The sequence below is a fragment of the Podarcis cretensis genome, assembly GCF_951804945.1.
Source record: "Podarcis cretensis genome assembly, chromosome: 4".
Classification (NCBI taxonomy): Eukaryota; Metazoa; Chordata; class Lepidosauria; order Squamata; family Lacertidae; genus Podarcis; species Podarcis cretensis.
In genome coordinates this window covers 8,536,231-8,550,366 of record NC_137173.1, presented here as the reverse complement: position 1 = coordinate 8,550,366, position 14,136 = coordinate 8,536,231, and the positions used below count along the sequence as shown (strand labels likewise).

Genomic DNA, 14,136 nt, shown 5'->3' with positions numbered 1-14,136 from the left:
CCTATTAGCGGCTTAGCGGCTATTAGCGGCTTAGCGGCTATTAGCGGCTATTAGCGGCTTAGCGGCTATTAGCGGCTTAGCGGCTTAGAAAAAGGAAGAAAAAAGCGAAAAAAATCGCAAGACTCGCAAGACGTTTTCGTCTTGCAAAGCAAGCCCATAGGGAAATTCGTCTAGCGAAGCGCCTTGAAAAACGGAAAACCCTTTTGTCTAGCGGGTTTTTCGTCTTGCGAGGCGTTCGTCTTGCGGGGCACCACTGTATAGGGTTATAAAGACCAGGACTAGCCGCCCGAGAAATAGTTTCTACGCAAATGCAATTCTGGTTCTAAATGCAGCATAAGGAGTCTCTATAGTATATTGTATTTTAAAATGGGGTTTCAGAGTTTTTAGGGGTTTTTGAATGTTTTATGTAGATTTTCAATTTCATTGTTCTGTATGGGACAATGACAATAAAGATATTGTATCATATATCATATATATCGTATATGCATTTTAAATAAAAGGACACATTCTACTCAGGTAAAAACACCAGGCAGGCCCTACAAATAACCTAGCGATGCATTTTAAATAAAAGGACACATTCTGCTCATATAAAAACATGCTCATTCCCAGACCGTCCGCGGGCTAGATTTAGGAGACGATTGTGCCGCATCCGGCCCCTGGGCCTTAGTTTGCCTACCCCTGATGTAGGCAAATAAGAAGCATCATCAGAGTTGAGGGACACAGTCCAACCAAGAAAAAACATTTGGGGCACAATGAGGGTCTGGCTTGAGAAGGGGGTGCATGGCTTGGGGAGATATCAGAGGGTCAGGTGAAGCTTGTGGGGGCTGCATTGTCCCCCCATACCTGAAATAGTGCAATAGGTGTTAGTGCAAATCTGTTTAGCTTCCACGTGCGCCATGTTAGAGAGAGCCAGTTCTCCACAACGACAAACCCCTCCTGGCTCAGAAAAGACGTCCACCTTTCTGTTTTTCGATAGCAATGACCCAAAGTTTCAGGCCACCCCCTGTTACCAATTTAACCATGGCGGACCCTCCCTTCATTCATTTATCTGCGCTAGGGACCCTTTAAGGAACGCGGGTGGCGCTGTGGGTTAAACCACAGAGCCTTGGGCTTGCCGATCAGAAGGTCGGCGGTTCGAATCCCCATGATGGGGTGAGCTCCCGTTGCTCTGTCCCTGCTCCTGCCAACCTAGCAGTTCGAAAGCACGCCAGTGCAAGTAGATAAATAGGTACCACTCCGGCGGGAAGGTAAATGGCGTTTCCGTGCGCTGCTCTGGTTCGCCAGAAGCGGCTTAGTCATGCTGGCCCCATGACCCGGAAGCTGTATGCCAGCTCCCTCGGCCAATAAAGCGAGATAAGCGCCGAAACCCGAGAGTCGGCCACGACTGGACCTAATGGTTGGGGTCCCTTTACCTTTACCTTTAGGGACCCTTTGAGGGAAGCCATAATCTTCTGTGAATCCCGAGTCTACCACGAATCAGGTCTGCTGGGGCTGCCTCACATTCTAAGAATATATGAAACGCCCATATTTGTCCTCTGATGTTTGAGGAACATCCTGTTATTTACTCAGCACTATCCGTTTAAGGCATGTTAGAACGCTTCCGAAAAACAGAGGAACATGAGCATCCCTGGGCACGCTCCGCCTCATGCCGCCCCGGCCCAAGAACACGGCACTCCAAAGCTTATCAGCAGGGAGACGGAGAACGAAATGTAACAAGAGGACTGCCAACAAATGCGGGCCACTTTTGGACATCATCTTGGCACTGGGTGTGTTTTCTTCACATGCAATATTCAGCATTCCGAAGGTCCTGGGAATGAGGATGCCATCGAACCACCATTTAACGCAGGGGTCGGCAAGGCTTACCAGGCACGGCACGGTGCGGGGACTCTCTTCCGCGGCTCCGGAAATGGCTTCTGTGCAGCGCAACGCAGGAAATCGCATCTGCGCATGTCTGTGGCGCCGGAAATCACTTCTGCGCATTCCCAGATGCTGAAAATCGCGCAGACGCAATTTCCGGCGTCTGGGCATGCACAGAAGCGATTTCCAGAGCCGTGGAGGAGAGTCCCCACGCCACTCTGTGCTGGTTTAGGGACAGCTCATGGGCCGGTTAAGCAACCCTCACGGGCTACTTCCGGCCCATGGGCCTTAGGTTGCTGACCTCTGATTTATCGCTTGCCACTTGAAGGAGGCTACATTTTGAAGTGAGGCCTGCAGCAATATGTCCCCATCACCCACATTCAGTTAGATTTTTTTTTTTATCCACCGAGCACTGGGCTGTTTTGGGGTTTGTGAAGGTCTCCCTAGCTTGTCAGCACTTCCAGGATTCCAGCAAAACCTGCTCCCTCTCATGCAAAGATGGTGTTGTTTTGGCAGTCGGGGAGCTGAAGAAGACTGGAAATATGAAACGGGGATGGTACTTAGATCTTGTTGCTGTTGAGGGTGAAAATTTGGCGACGGAGGTGTCTGGGTTCCCAGGAGTCTACCAGGAATTGGCTGCTTGGTTCAAACCAATGCAGAACTCACCCCTAGCTCCAACAAAATAAAAAAATTCCTTCCAGTAGCACCTTAGAGACCAACTAAGTTTGTTATTTGTATGAGCTTTCATGTGCATGCATAATGATAATGATAATTTATTATTTATACCCCACCCCAGCCACTTCTATCTGGCTAGAATGTGTCCTTCAACTCTTCTAAGGCTTCTCGGTTGGTCAGATGGAGTGAGAAGGGTGATTTGAGTGTGTCTAGAAACTAGCCTTCTGTACACAGGTAGAGTCATGGAATGGTAGAGTCAGAAGGAACCCCAAGGTTCATCTAGTCTAGCCCCCTCAGGGTCCCTTTCCAATTCTTCAGTCCTATGAGTCTACGATCCCCTTGGCTGGAGATGCACAGACTGTTAGAATTCCTGCTCCATGGTTGCAGTCATGGGATTGTTGTCTTTCACATGACAGTATATGTTTTGACTCCACAGAGTGGGAAGTGACGGAGACAGGATGTTTATGTTACTGTGTTCCATGAAGTGGGACTATTGTCCTTTGTTTTTTCTCTCTTTGCTGTCTGATGCTAGAGAGAGAGGGAGCCATGTTGCAGTGCTCCCTGGGTAAAGGTAAAGGTAAAGGGACCCCTGACCATTAGGTCCAGTCGTGGCCGACTCTGGGGTTGCGGCGCTCATCTCGCTTTATTGGCCGAGGGAGCCGGCGTACCGCTTCCGGGTCATGTGGCCAGCATGACTAAGCCGCTTCTGGCGAACCAGAGCAGCGCACGGAAACACCGTTTACCTTCCCGCCGGAGCGGTACCTATTTATCTACTTGCACTTTGATGTGCTTTCGAGCTGCTAGGTTGGCAGGAGCAGGGACCGAGCAACGGGAGCTCACCCCGTCGCGGGGATTCGAACCGCCGACCTTCTGATCGGCAAGTCCTAGGCTCTGTGGTTTAACCCACAGCTCCACCCATGTCCCGCTCCCTGTGTGTTTATATGTAAATAAAGTAGATTAGCGAAAATGCTGAGCTGCTGAGGTCTGTCACGCATGATGCACAAACTCGGCGGATCCCTAAGTGTGCCGGTGTCGGTTGGCATCAGTCGCTGGGATGTTTGGGCAGAAGAAAGCTTTTGAAGCTCCTGAACGATCGACCAGGAAGAAGGAATCATGCCAGTCTGGCATGTGTCTCTGCCAGGGTCCTACTCGAGTGTAGGCCAAGCTCCTGACACAGACATGGTTTAAAAACAGACCTGCCAACCAATCGCTGACAAAAAGCAGAAAGGCTTACCCATGATGAGGAAACTCAGCACCCATTGTAGTACTGAGATGATCTGCAGTTGCTTCTCTACTTTAGACTTAGACAGCCAGGACAGATCCTGAAATGCGGAGAGGATACCGGACCCCGTGCCTGGAGAGAGAAGGGGGGTGGAGAGAAAAGGAGAAGAACTTAGTCGGCAGGTCCTTAGCAGAAACAAAAAACAGAAAATTATGCAACAGAGTCTCAAAATTCCAGTTGTAGGAATTAACACATGTAAACCATGGTCCTATTTACTCGTTGGTCCTCTGCGTGAAAGGGAAACTGGGCTACACATCCTGGCATTAATAATAATAATAATGTATTATTTATACCTCGCCCATCTGGCTGGGCCTCCCCAGCCACTCTGGGCGGCTTCCAACAAAACACTAAAATGCAATAACCTATTAAACATTAAAAGCTTCCCTAAACAGGGCTGCCTTCAGATGTCTTCTAAAACTCTGGTAGTTGTTTTTCTCTTTGACATCTGCTGGGAGGGCATTCCACAAGGTGGGCGCCACCACAGAGAAGGCCCTCTGCCTGGTTTCCTGTAACTTGGCTTCTCACAGGGAGGGAACCACCAGAAGGCCCTCAGAGCTGGACCTCAGTGTCCGGGCAGAACAATTGGGATCCAAATGGTCCTCTTCTTTCAGGCGTGCTCATAAGCCCCACCCACCACCCCATAACCTCCAGAGAAGGAGGAAACTGACAAAGGATTTTATATGATGGTTAAAGCTAGGTAACTTCCCTAACTTCCCTGAGCTGCCAAGTCGAAAGGATATATTTATGCATAATATCTGTAACATTTAACAACTTTAAAGATGTGGCCCCTCCCGTAATTTCTGTAACAAGCTTTACACAAGAACAAGCTGCCATGTCTAAGCTTGGTCCCATGTGAGAAAGTCATACATATGGCAGACCGAGACGGGGGTGGTGCAGGAATCCCAGCAAGTAAGTAATTTGCAGAGGAGCCACAAGGACGCAATTCCATCGCTGTGGCATTCCTTGCCCATGTGGACAGGAGGCCTGCCAGTTATGGGGAGAAAACAGCAGCGCCAAAAGTCAACGACCTTTCAAATAGCCTTGGTCCCAAAGATCAGCAAAACAGAAGGCCTGAGATTGAGCCACGAGACCCCTGCCAGCTTTTTGTTTCCTTACATTGCAAAATCCCACAGGCGCTTGAACTTTTCGGCAGATGGACTATGGAAAGGGGAGGATTCGGCTAACACGCCCCCCTTCAAACCAAAACAAAACAACCCACGCTCCTTGTTTGCAAGCAGCTTCCGTCGATCCGCAAATGGGCACAGAGAAAGTTACACATTGATGGATCCCCGAGAGACAGGAAATCCCAAGATGGCTCTTAGAGACCAGAATTTGCTTTTCAGTTTAACCTTTCACAAAGCCAGGAACAAGGCAATTGTGACTATTTTCATCACCAGCTGGGGGGGGGGGGAGAGAGAGAGAGACTTGATTTACACAAACGTAACACAGCCATGGGGACGCAGGTGGCGCTGTGGGTTAAAGCCTCAGCGCCTAGGACTTGCCGATCGAAAGGTCGGCAGTTCGAATCCCTGCGGCGGGGTGCGCTCCCGCTGCTCGGTCCCAGCGCCTGCCAACCTAGCAGTTCGAAAGCACCTCCGGGTGCAAGTAGATAAATAGGGACCGCTTACCAGCGGGAAGGTAAACGGCGTTTCCGTGTGCGGCTCTGGCTCTGGCCAGAGCAGCGATGTCACGCTGGCCACGTGACCCGGAAGTGTCTCCGGACAGCGCTGGCCCCTGGCCTCTTGAGTGAGATGGGCGCACAACCCCAGAGTCTGTCAAGACTGGCCCGTACCGGCAGGGGTACCTTTACCTTTTTAACACAGCCATGTAAATTGAAAAATGTGTTTCAATGTTTTATTTCACAATATGCATTTTTTAAAAACAAGTTAACCTCACGTTTTTCAAAACGTAAACAAAAGCAGGGGTTTTTTTAATTGGAAATTTTATTTACAACATAAACACACACACCCAATAAAGTGGTACCTCGGGTTAAGTACTTAATTCGTTCTGGAGGCCCGTTCTTAACCTGAAACTGTTCTTACCCTGAAGCGCCACTTTAGCTAATGGGGCCTCCTGCTGCCACTGTGCCGCCAGAGCACGATTTCTGTTCTCATCCTGAAGCAAAGTTCTTAACCTGAAGCACTATTTCTGTAGCGGAGTCTGTAACCTGAAGCGTATGTAACCTGAAGCTTATGTAACCCGAGGTACCACTGTACAGAAATCCACTCTCATTAAACGTGAACATAACATATAATAAGCATAACATACAACAATACAAACAACCAAATAAAATACTTCCTTAATCCTGTATCTGGCCTCCTTATTTACTTCTTATAAGCCGTTTCTTTTATGAATAATTATTGAGATTTTTCTAATTACATCTTAAATATCCACAAAGTCTCTTGCAGACGTTAATCAAAACAAGTCCAGGTATGTGTTTTAGGGTACCGTTTTGTGAAGTATTCTCTGCATTTTCCCCATGCAGTTTTTTTTAAACATCTAACTTCATCGGTAATTTTAATGTGCATTTTACAGTGTTACTCAGAGGTTATAATTAAGCGATATAAAAACCCTGTTAAATAAATAAATGCACCAGGTTTCAAATGACAGGAGGTTCCTCTCTCTCTTGGCTTGCACCTGGAGATTTATTTTGGGGAGAATTTTGAGTCGGTAAGAACCCCTGGGCAAGAGGGATGATAATGTTCCCCATCTCCCTCTTCCCTCAACAGTGGTAAATTCTCCAAAGGCTGCTTTTACTGGGTTTGTCTCCTTAAGTCAGCATATCTGGATGCTTAAATGGCTTTTTCATTCATTTTTAATCGGTTTGTTTAGCGATATTGTAAGTCAAGCAGCAGGAGAGGGAACAAGGAAGCAGGCGCACAGATGGGCTTTTGATCTTCGGATGAAGGGTGGTATTATACAAAATTAATAATAATGTGCCACAAACATTATTATCCAAGAACGTAATTGCCCCCTCCATCTGTGCAAAAGACTTCAGCACCCTTCAATGGCTACATTTCAGAGCTTTGGTGTTTGTCTTGCTACTTAGATACCTTGATACCTAGAGCAGGTATCTAGATATCAATGTCCTGTCCTGGTTAAAGTGTCAGAATAAGGGCAGGGAGACTCAGCTTCATAATACACTCATCCCTAAATCTTACTGGATTACCTTGAGTTAGTCAGCATCTCTCAGCTTTACACGGGGTCATAGGAAAGCAGGGTGGATAAAAATCAATGGTGTTTTTATTTAAAAAAAATCAGTTTTTTTATATTTAAATTGGATTTTTAAAATAAGATGCTTTTGGAGGAAAAAATATTTCTAAAGATTTTCTCTTTAAGCTGTGGGATCCCACAGCTAATTCTCCCCTGGTCTCCTCGCTGGCCCAAATAGGACTAATTTAGCCAGCTAGCCCTGGTGATCATCTAATGTCTATTGGATGGATTTCCCCCCTAAATTGATTTTTGAATTCTGAATTTATTGTTATCTACGTTTTATACTGTATTTTATGCTGTTTTTTGTTGCATCAATTTTTTTAAATTTGTTGTTAGCCGTCCTGAGCCCAGTTTTCTGAACCGGGAAGGGCGGGGTATAAATAAAATATTATTATTATTATTATCATCATTATCCCATGGAAGGGACATTGGCAATAAAGAAGCCAGGAGGTAGATCTTCCTCGAGTGCCATAAAAATAACATTGTGCGCCAGTGTGGTGTAGTGGTTAAGAGCGGTAGTCTTGTAATCTGGTGAACCGGGTTCACGTCTCCGCTCCTCCACATGCAGCTGCTGGGTGACCTTGGGCCAGTCACACTTCTCTGAAGTCTCTCAGCCCCACTCACCTCACAGAGTGTTTGTTGTGGGGGAGGAAGGGAAAGGAGAATGTTAGCCGCTTTGAGACTCCTTAAAGGGAGTGAAAGGCGGGATATCAAATCCAAACTCTTCTTCTTCTTAGCTGCATTGCATTGGTGACAGCAGCCATGAAATTAAAAGGCGCCTGCTTCTTGGGAGAAAAGCAATGACAAACCTAGACAGCATCTTAAAACGTAGAGACATCACCTTGCCAACAAAGGTCCATATAGTAAAAGCTATGGTTTTCCCAGTAGTGATGTATGGAAGTGAGAGCTGGACCATAAAGAAGGTTGATTGCCAAAGAATGGATGCTTTTGAATTCTGGTGCTGGAGCAGACTCTTGAGAGTCCCATGGACTGCAAGAAGAACAAACCTATCCATTCTGAAGGAAATCAGCCCTGAGTGCTCACTGGAAGGACAGATCCTGAAGCTGAGGCTCCAATACTTTGGCCACCTCATGAGTAGAGAAGACTCCCTGGAAAAGACCCTGATGTTGGGAAAGATGGAGGGCCCAAGGAGAAGGGGACGACAGAGGACGAGATGGTGGGACAGTGTTCTTGAAGCTACCAGCATGAGTTTGACCAAACTGCGGGAGGCAGTGGAAGACAGAAGTGCCTGGCGTGCTCTGGTCCAGGGGGTCACGAAGAGTCGGACACGACTAAACGACAACAACAGCTGCATTGCATAAGCTCCTTTGAGCTTTTATATAAAAGGTGTAGGGTTCGGTGTTCAAAGGATTAAAATCCTTGGCACCTGATCACTGGTAGCCCAGCTTGGACCTGAGCTGAGCTCCCGTGGGGTCTGGGCTAGGTGGGACCAAAGTAGGATGTCCTGGACTTAGAGGGTTTGGAGGTCTGGATCATGTTCCATCAGGACACCAGCATCCAAATTGACTCTGAAGTCACATCAATAATTTCAGGGGGGACTTACTCCCAGGTGTACAGGTAAGCTTGAAGGCACAAGAAAGCAAACAAAAAAGGTGTACTTTTCTTCTTCTTCATAGAGCTCTTAATGGCAAAAGCAGCCACACCTGAAATAATACTCCAATCCCGCTTTAAAACATTCCTTTAAAATGATCAGAAGTGTCTTTCAATTCTTCTAGTATATTGGAGTTCCAATATATGTATTTTTTATCATAAAATTTATACACCGCTCGATTGTAAAAAAAACAAACACACATATACCTCAAAGTGGTTTACAAAAAGATAAAACAAGGAAATCAGGAAAAATTAAACGCACAGAAAGTTAACATACTAAAACAGATTAAAAATAGTAATTCCACACCAGCAATTCCTAAGCTTTCTAAGCCTCTGAGTATATTATTATTATTATTATGAATCTTATGACGTTTTTATATTTTATAATCTTTGTTGGTTGCTCTGAGATTTTTGGTTAAAAGTGATGATGACATGCAATAAATAATAAATAATAAAAACCATCAATATACCATACTTTTCTGTCTATAAGGCGCCCCCATGGATAAAACGCCCCCTATTTTGGGGGACTCAAATTTCAGAAAATGGGGGGAGATTACACAGGGTTGTTGAACTTTTTTTGGGGGGGGGGTTGCCGTAAATCACTCACCCGCATGCATCACAAAATCCGCCTCCTGTCTGTCCCCTCGCCGGCAGAAGCCGCCAATCGCGTGCCCAATAGCCACAGCGTCAGCCAATCAACACCACCCATTGGCGCAGCAACCAATAACACGCGCAATAGCCGCTGACAGCCATGACAGCAACCAATCAAACATCCACCCTAGGCACTACCCATGTATAAGACAACCCCAATTTTTTAGCATGGTTTTTCAAGAATAAATATAGCCTTATAGACGGAAAAGTACGGTAACTGCCTTCCCCCAGGATGGTGCCCTGCAGATGTTTTGAACCCCATGCCAGTTGGGCTAGAAATGGTCTGGAGATGATGTGGAGTGGGAGGCTGTAATTTCCATCCCCACACGCCCCCAAATGTGGCTGGCAGAAACCGCACAACCTGGGCAGAGGAGTCCACAACAGATGGATTACAAAGAGAATCCCTTTGTTTGGAGAACTTGTCACCTTTCATTTGCAGAGACCTGATAAAGATCCATTAGTCTGGATTCCAGGTCAGGTATGGCAACAACGGCTACATAAACCATGGGTAGGCAAACTAAGGCCCAGGGGCCGGATCCGGCCCAATTGCCTTCTAAATCCGGCCTGCGGACGGTCCGGGAATGAGCGTTTTTTTACATGAGTAGTATGTGTCCTTTTATTTAAAATGCATCTCTGGGTTATCTGTGAGGCATAGGAATTCATTCCTTCCTCCCCCCCCCCCCCAAAAAAATGGTACTTCAGGTTAAGTAATTAATTCGTTCCAGAGGTCTGTATTTAACCTGAAGCTGTTCTTAACCTGAAGATCACTTTAGCTAATGGGGCCTCCTGCTGCTGCCGCACCACCGTCGCGCGATTTCTGTTCTCATCCTGAAGCAAAGTTCTTAACCCGAGGTACTATTTCTGGGTTAGCAGAGTCTGTAACCTGAAGCGTTCTGTAACCCGAGGTACCACTGTACAGTAAAAGGTAAAGGTAAGGTAAAGGACACCTGGACAGTTAAGTCCAGTCAAAGGCAACTATGGGGTTGCGGCGCTCATCTCACTTTCAGGCTGAGGGAGCTGGCATTTGTCCACAGACAGCTTTCCAGGTCATGTGGCCAGCAGGACTAAACCACTTCTGGCGCAACGGGACTCTCTGATGGAAACCAGAGTGCACAGAAACACCATTTACCTTCCCACCACAGCAGTACCTATTTATCTACTTGCACTGGCGTGCTATCGAACTGCTAGGTTGGCAGGAGCTGGGACCAAGCAACAGGGGCTCACTCTGTTGCGGGGATTTGAACCGCTGACCTTCTGATCGTCAAGCTCAAGAGACTCAGTGGTTTTGACCAGTGTTTCCCAACCTTGGGCCTCCAGCTGTTTTTGGACTACAACTCCCATCATCCCTAGCTAGCAAGACCAGTGGTCAGGGATGATGGGAATTGTAGTTCAAAACAGCTGGAGGCCCAAGGTTGGGAAACACTGGTTTAGACCACAGCGCCACCCCTGTGGGACTGTTTTCTACCCAGAATAGGCTTATTCATCCATGCAAGTCACCACCTGGTTTCTATACAGTGGTACCTTGGGTTACAGACGCTTCAGGTTACAGACGCTTCAGGTTACAGACTCCGCTAACCCAGAAATAGTGCCTTGGGTTAAGAACTTCAGGATGAGAACAGAAATTGTGCAGCGGCGGCAGTGGGAGGCCCCATTAGCTAAAGTGGTGCTTCAGGTTAAGAACAGTTTTGGGTTAAGAACAGACCTCCAGAACGAATTAAGTTCTTAACCCGAGGTACCACTGTATAGCCAAGGAAAGAAATGACATACATTTGAGAACCGGCCCTGGACGGGTCACCTGTCCCTGTGGATAAGCAGCTAATTCTGCTCTTGCTGTCGCAACACTTTTTCTGGCACTCGCTAACAGCAGGTGGGGTGGCGGAGAATCAAAAATAGTCCAATCCAGAAGTCACCTTAAAAATGTTGGGAGCTCCTCTCGCCCCCGGAATGAAAGCCAAAGGAGTCGTGCATCTTCCACGCTCGGGCTGCTCCTGCGAATTGCCGCATTTAAAATAGGCAGCTGAATCCGATGGAAGAAACTCAGCATCTCCTCAAGGACACAGCAGGGCAATTAGGCTCATCCCATGCAAAGGATGCAGGACTGCTGTCAATGCCCATAGTTTTTGTGTGTCAAAGACGAAATCTCAGCAAAGATAGCTTCCTGGCCCTACACTTGCCAAAATCCTTGCCTTGACAACATTATTTAAAAGACGCAGAATACCTCTGTACCGAGTGCTACTGTGAGTTTAAGTAAGAATATCGGGAGCTTACGGTATTTCTCAAACTTGGGTCTGCAGCCATTTTCGGACTACAGTTCCCATCGTCCCTGGTCTTGCTAGCTAGGGATGATGGGAGTTGTAGTCCCAAAACAGCTGAGGACCCAAGTTTGGGAAACACTGGCAAGGTAAGGGCGCACGTGAAAGAGGTATGTCTGTTTATCCGCTTTTTTGGAAACATTTTTTCCCCCTCCTGTTCTATGAGACCTCCAGGAGAAGCAGCAGATTGGCGACCTCTGGCCAAGAGCGCAAGGCATGAAAATGTGATGCGTCCACCAGTTGGCAGGTGGCATGGAGTCTCGACCTCAGATGGAGACCAAAGCCCATAAAAAGGGCACACCACAGCCATCGCAACTGCCCAATGGCCCACAAGATGGGTGGAAGTCATTTGGGCAGAGCTGGCATTGCATGTCGCTGATGTCGCTAGAAGTTCCTTCCAATTCTATGATTCTATAATACTCCGTCAAAAGTAGACCGTCCATCAACCGACAAGCAGTTGATGCCCCCACCTGGGGCAAGGAAGGACACCATTAAAAACGACGCCACTTTTGGAAAACGAGCGAGGTCCCAACCAAAGAAGAACGGCAAATTTAAACTGATGGAATATGTGCAGCTTGCAGATTTAACATACAGAATAAGAGAACAAGAAGAACCAACGTTTAGAGAAGATTGCAAACATCTACTGAATAAATGGGAAATAACTGTTGGGTACAGCTGAAAACGCTGGCAGCATTAAGATAAATTCAACAGAGTAGATGAGTTTTGAGAGATGTAATAATGGAATACTGAACGGTTGAGCTTATGTAAAATATGTGGGGATTTGTGGTATGCAAACTGAACCACGGAAAGAGAAGAAGTGGATATTTAAGATGTAATTAGAAAAATCTCAATAATTATTCATAAAAGAAACGGCTTATAAGAAGTAAATAAGGAGGCCAGATACAGGATTAAGGAAGTATTTTATTTGGTTGTTTGTATAAGGGGAAGAAATGGAGGCAGTGAGAGATTTTACTTTCTTGGGCTCCATGATCACTGCAGATGGTGACAGCAGCCACAAAATTAAAAGACGCCTGCTTCTTGGGAGAAAAGCAATGACAAACCTAGACAGCATCTTAAAAAGCAGAGACATCACCTTGCCAACAAAGGTCCGTATAGTTGAAGCTCTGGTTTTCCCAGTAGTGATGTATGGAAGTGAGAGCTGGACCATCAAGAAGGCTGATCGCCGAAGAATGGATGCTTTTGAATTATGGTGCTGGAGGAGACTCTTGAGAGTCCCATGGACTGCAAGAAGATCCAACCTCTCCATTCTGAAGGAAATCAGCCCTGAGTGCTCACTGGAAGGACAGATCCTGAAGCTGAGGCTCCAGTACTTTGGCCACCTCATGAGAAGAGAAGACTCCCTGGAGAAGACCCTGATGCTGGGAAAGATGGAGGGCACAAGGAGAAGGGGACGACAGAGGACGAGATACTGGGACAGTGTTATCGAGGCTACCAGCATGAGATTGACCAAACTGCGGGAGGCAGTGGAAGACAGGAGTGCCTGGTGTGCTCTGGTTCAGGGGGTCACGAAGAGGCAGACACGACTAAACAACTAAACAACAACAAATATATGTTTAAAAAAACGATGGCAATCAACCAGCTGGCACGCACGCTAAAATACAACAGAGCAATCCAGCGTCACACAAGTAGGTCCCTAGCGCTTTAATAAACAGACCCAAGTGCGATGGCCAAAAGGCCATCAAGCACGTCACAGAACTTCTTCAAGTCTCTTGGCAAGACTCGCCTTTCATTTTCACAGCTGCACGACCCCTTAACGTGAACATTCGCGTTGCACAATTCCATCTTGTGGCTTTCAACGTCTTTCCCACCATCACGACCCCATTCGTCCCTGCGTCAACCTTTCTGCACAGTCCGTTCCAAGGCAGAACAAAAGCCACTAGATAGATGTTGCAAGGCAGCCACAAGGAAATCCATTCTCCAATTACTGGGATTTCTCAAGACGGTGACAAATTCCTTGCCGCAGGCACGTCAAGGAGGAAGAGAAGGAAGGAAAACATACTGGTAACAATAGAAAAGAACTTCACCTACAACGCAGCCAGATTACTTAAGAGTATTAAAAGGTGAGTACTCTTATCGCTGTACCAGAACAAACTTCTTAATGGCTAACTATTGCTGTTTGGTTTTACTTTGAGTTACTTCAAGCAGGCAAATGTAAGGGAGATCACAGTGGGCTGCCAAAAACTGCATGTGCTATTACAGTGGTACCTCGGGTTACATACGCTTCAGGTTACACACTCCGCTAACCCAGAAATAGTGCTTCAGGTTAAGAACTTTGCTTCAGGATGAGAACAGAAATCGTGCAGCGGCGGCACAGCGGCAGCAGGAGGCCCCATTAGCTAAAGTGGTGCTTCAGGTTAAGAACAGTTTCAGGTTAAGTACGGACTTCCGGAACAAATTAAGTACTTAACCCGAGGTACCACTGTATTTCTCCCGCAGCCGCACACCATCTTCGTAGGCCATAAAATGATTTTTAAAATGATTTTTAATTTTATACATTTCAATAATTTTACAGTC

General features: G+C 46.7%; 1 protein-coding gene across 1 annotated transcript in view; it reads right to left on the bottom strand.

Annotated features, from left to right (window-relative positions):
• DGAT2 (diacylglycerol O-acyltransferase 2) overlaps positions 1 to 14,136 on the bottom strand; it is a 67,744-nt gene that overhangs the window by 31,927 nt on the left and 21,681 nt on the right. Inside the window, exon 2 of the mRNA XM_079974019.1 lies at positions 3,767 to 3,886. Coding sequence (XP_079830145.1) covers positions 3,767 to 3,886 — 120 coding nt within the window. The remainder of the gene's footprint in view (positions 1 to 3,766; positions 3,887 to 14,136) is intronic.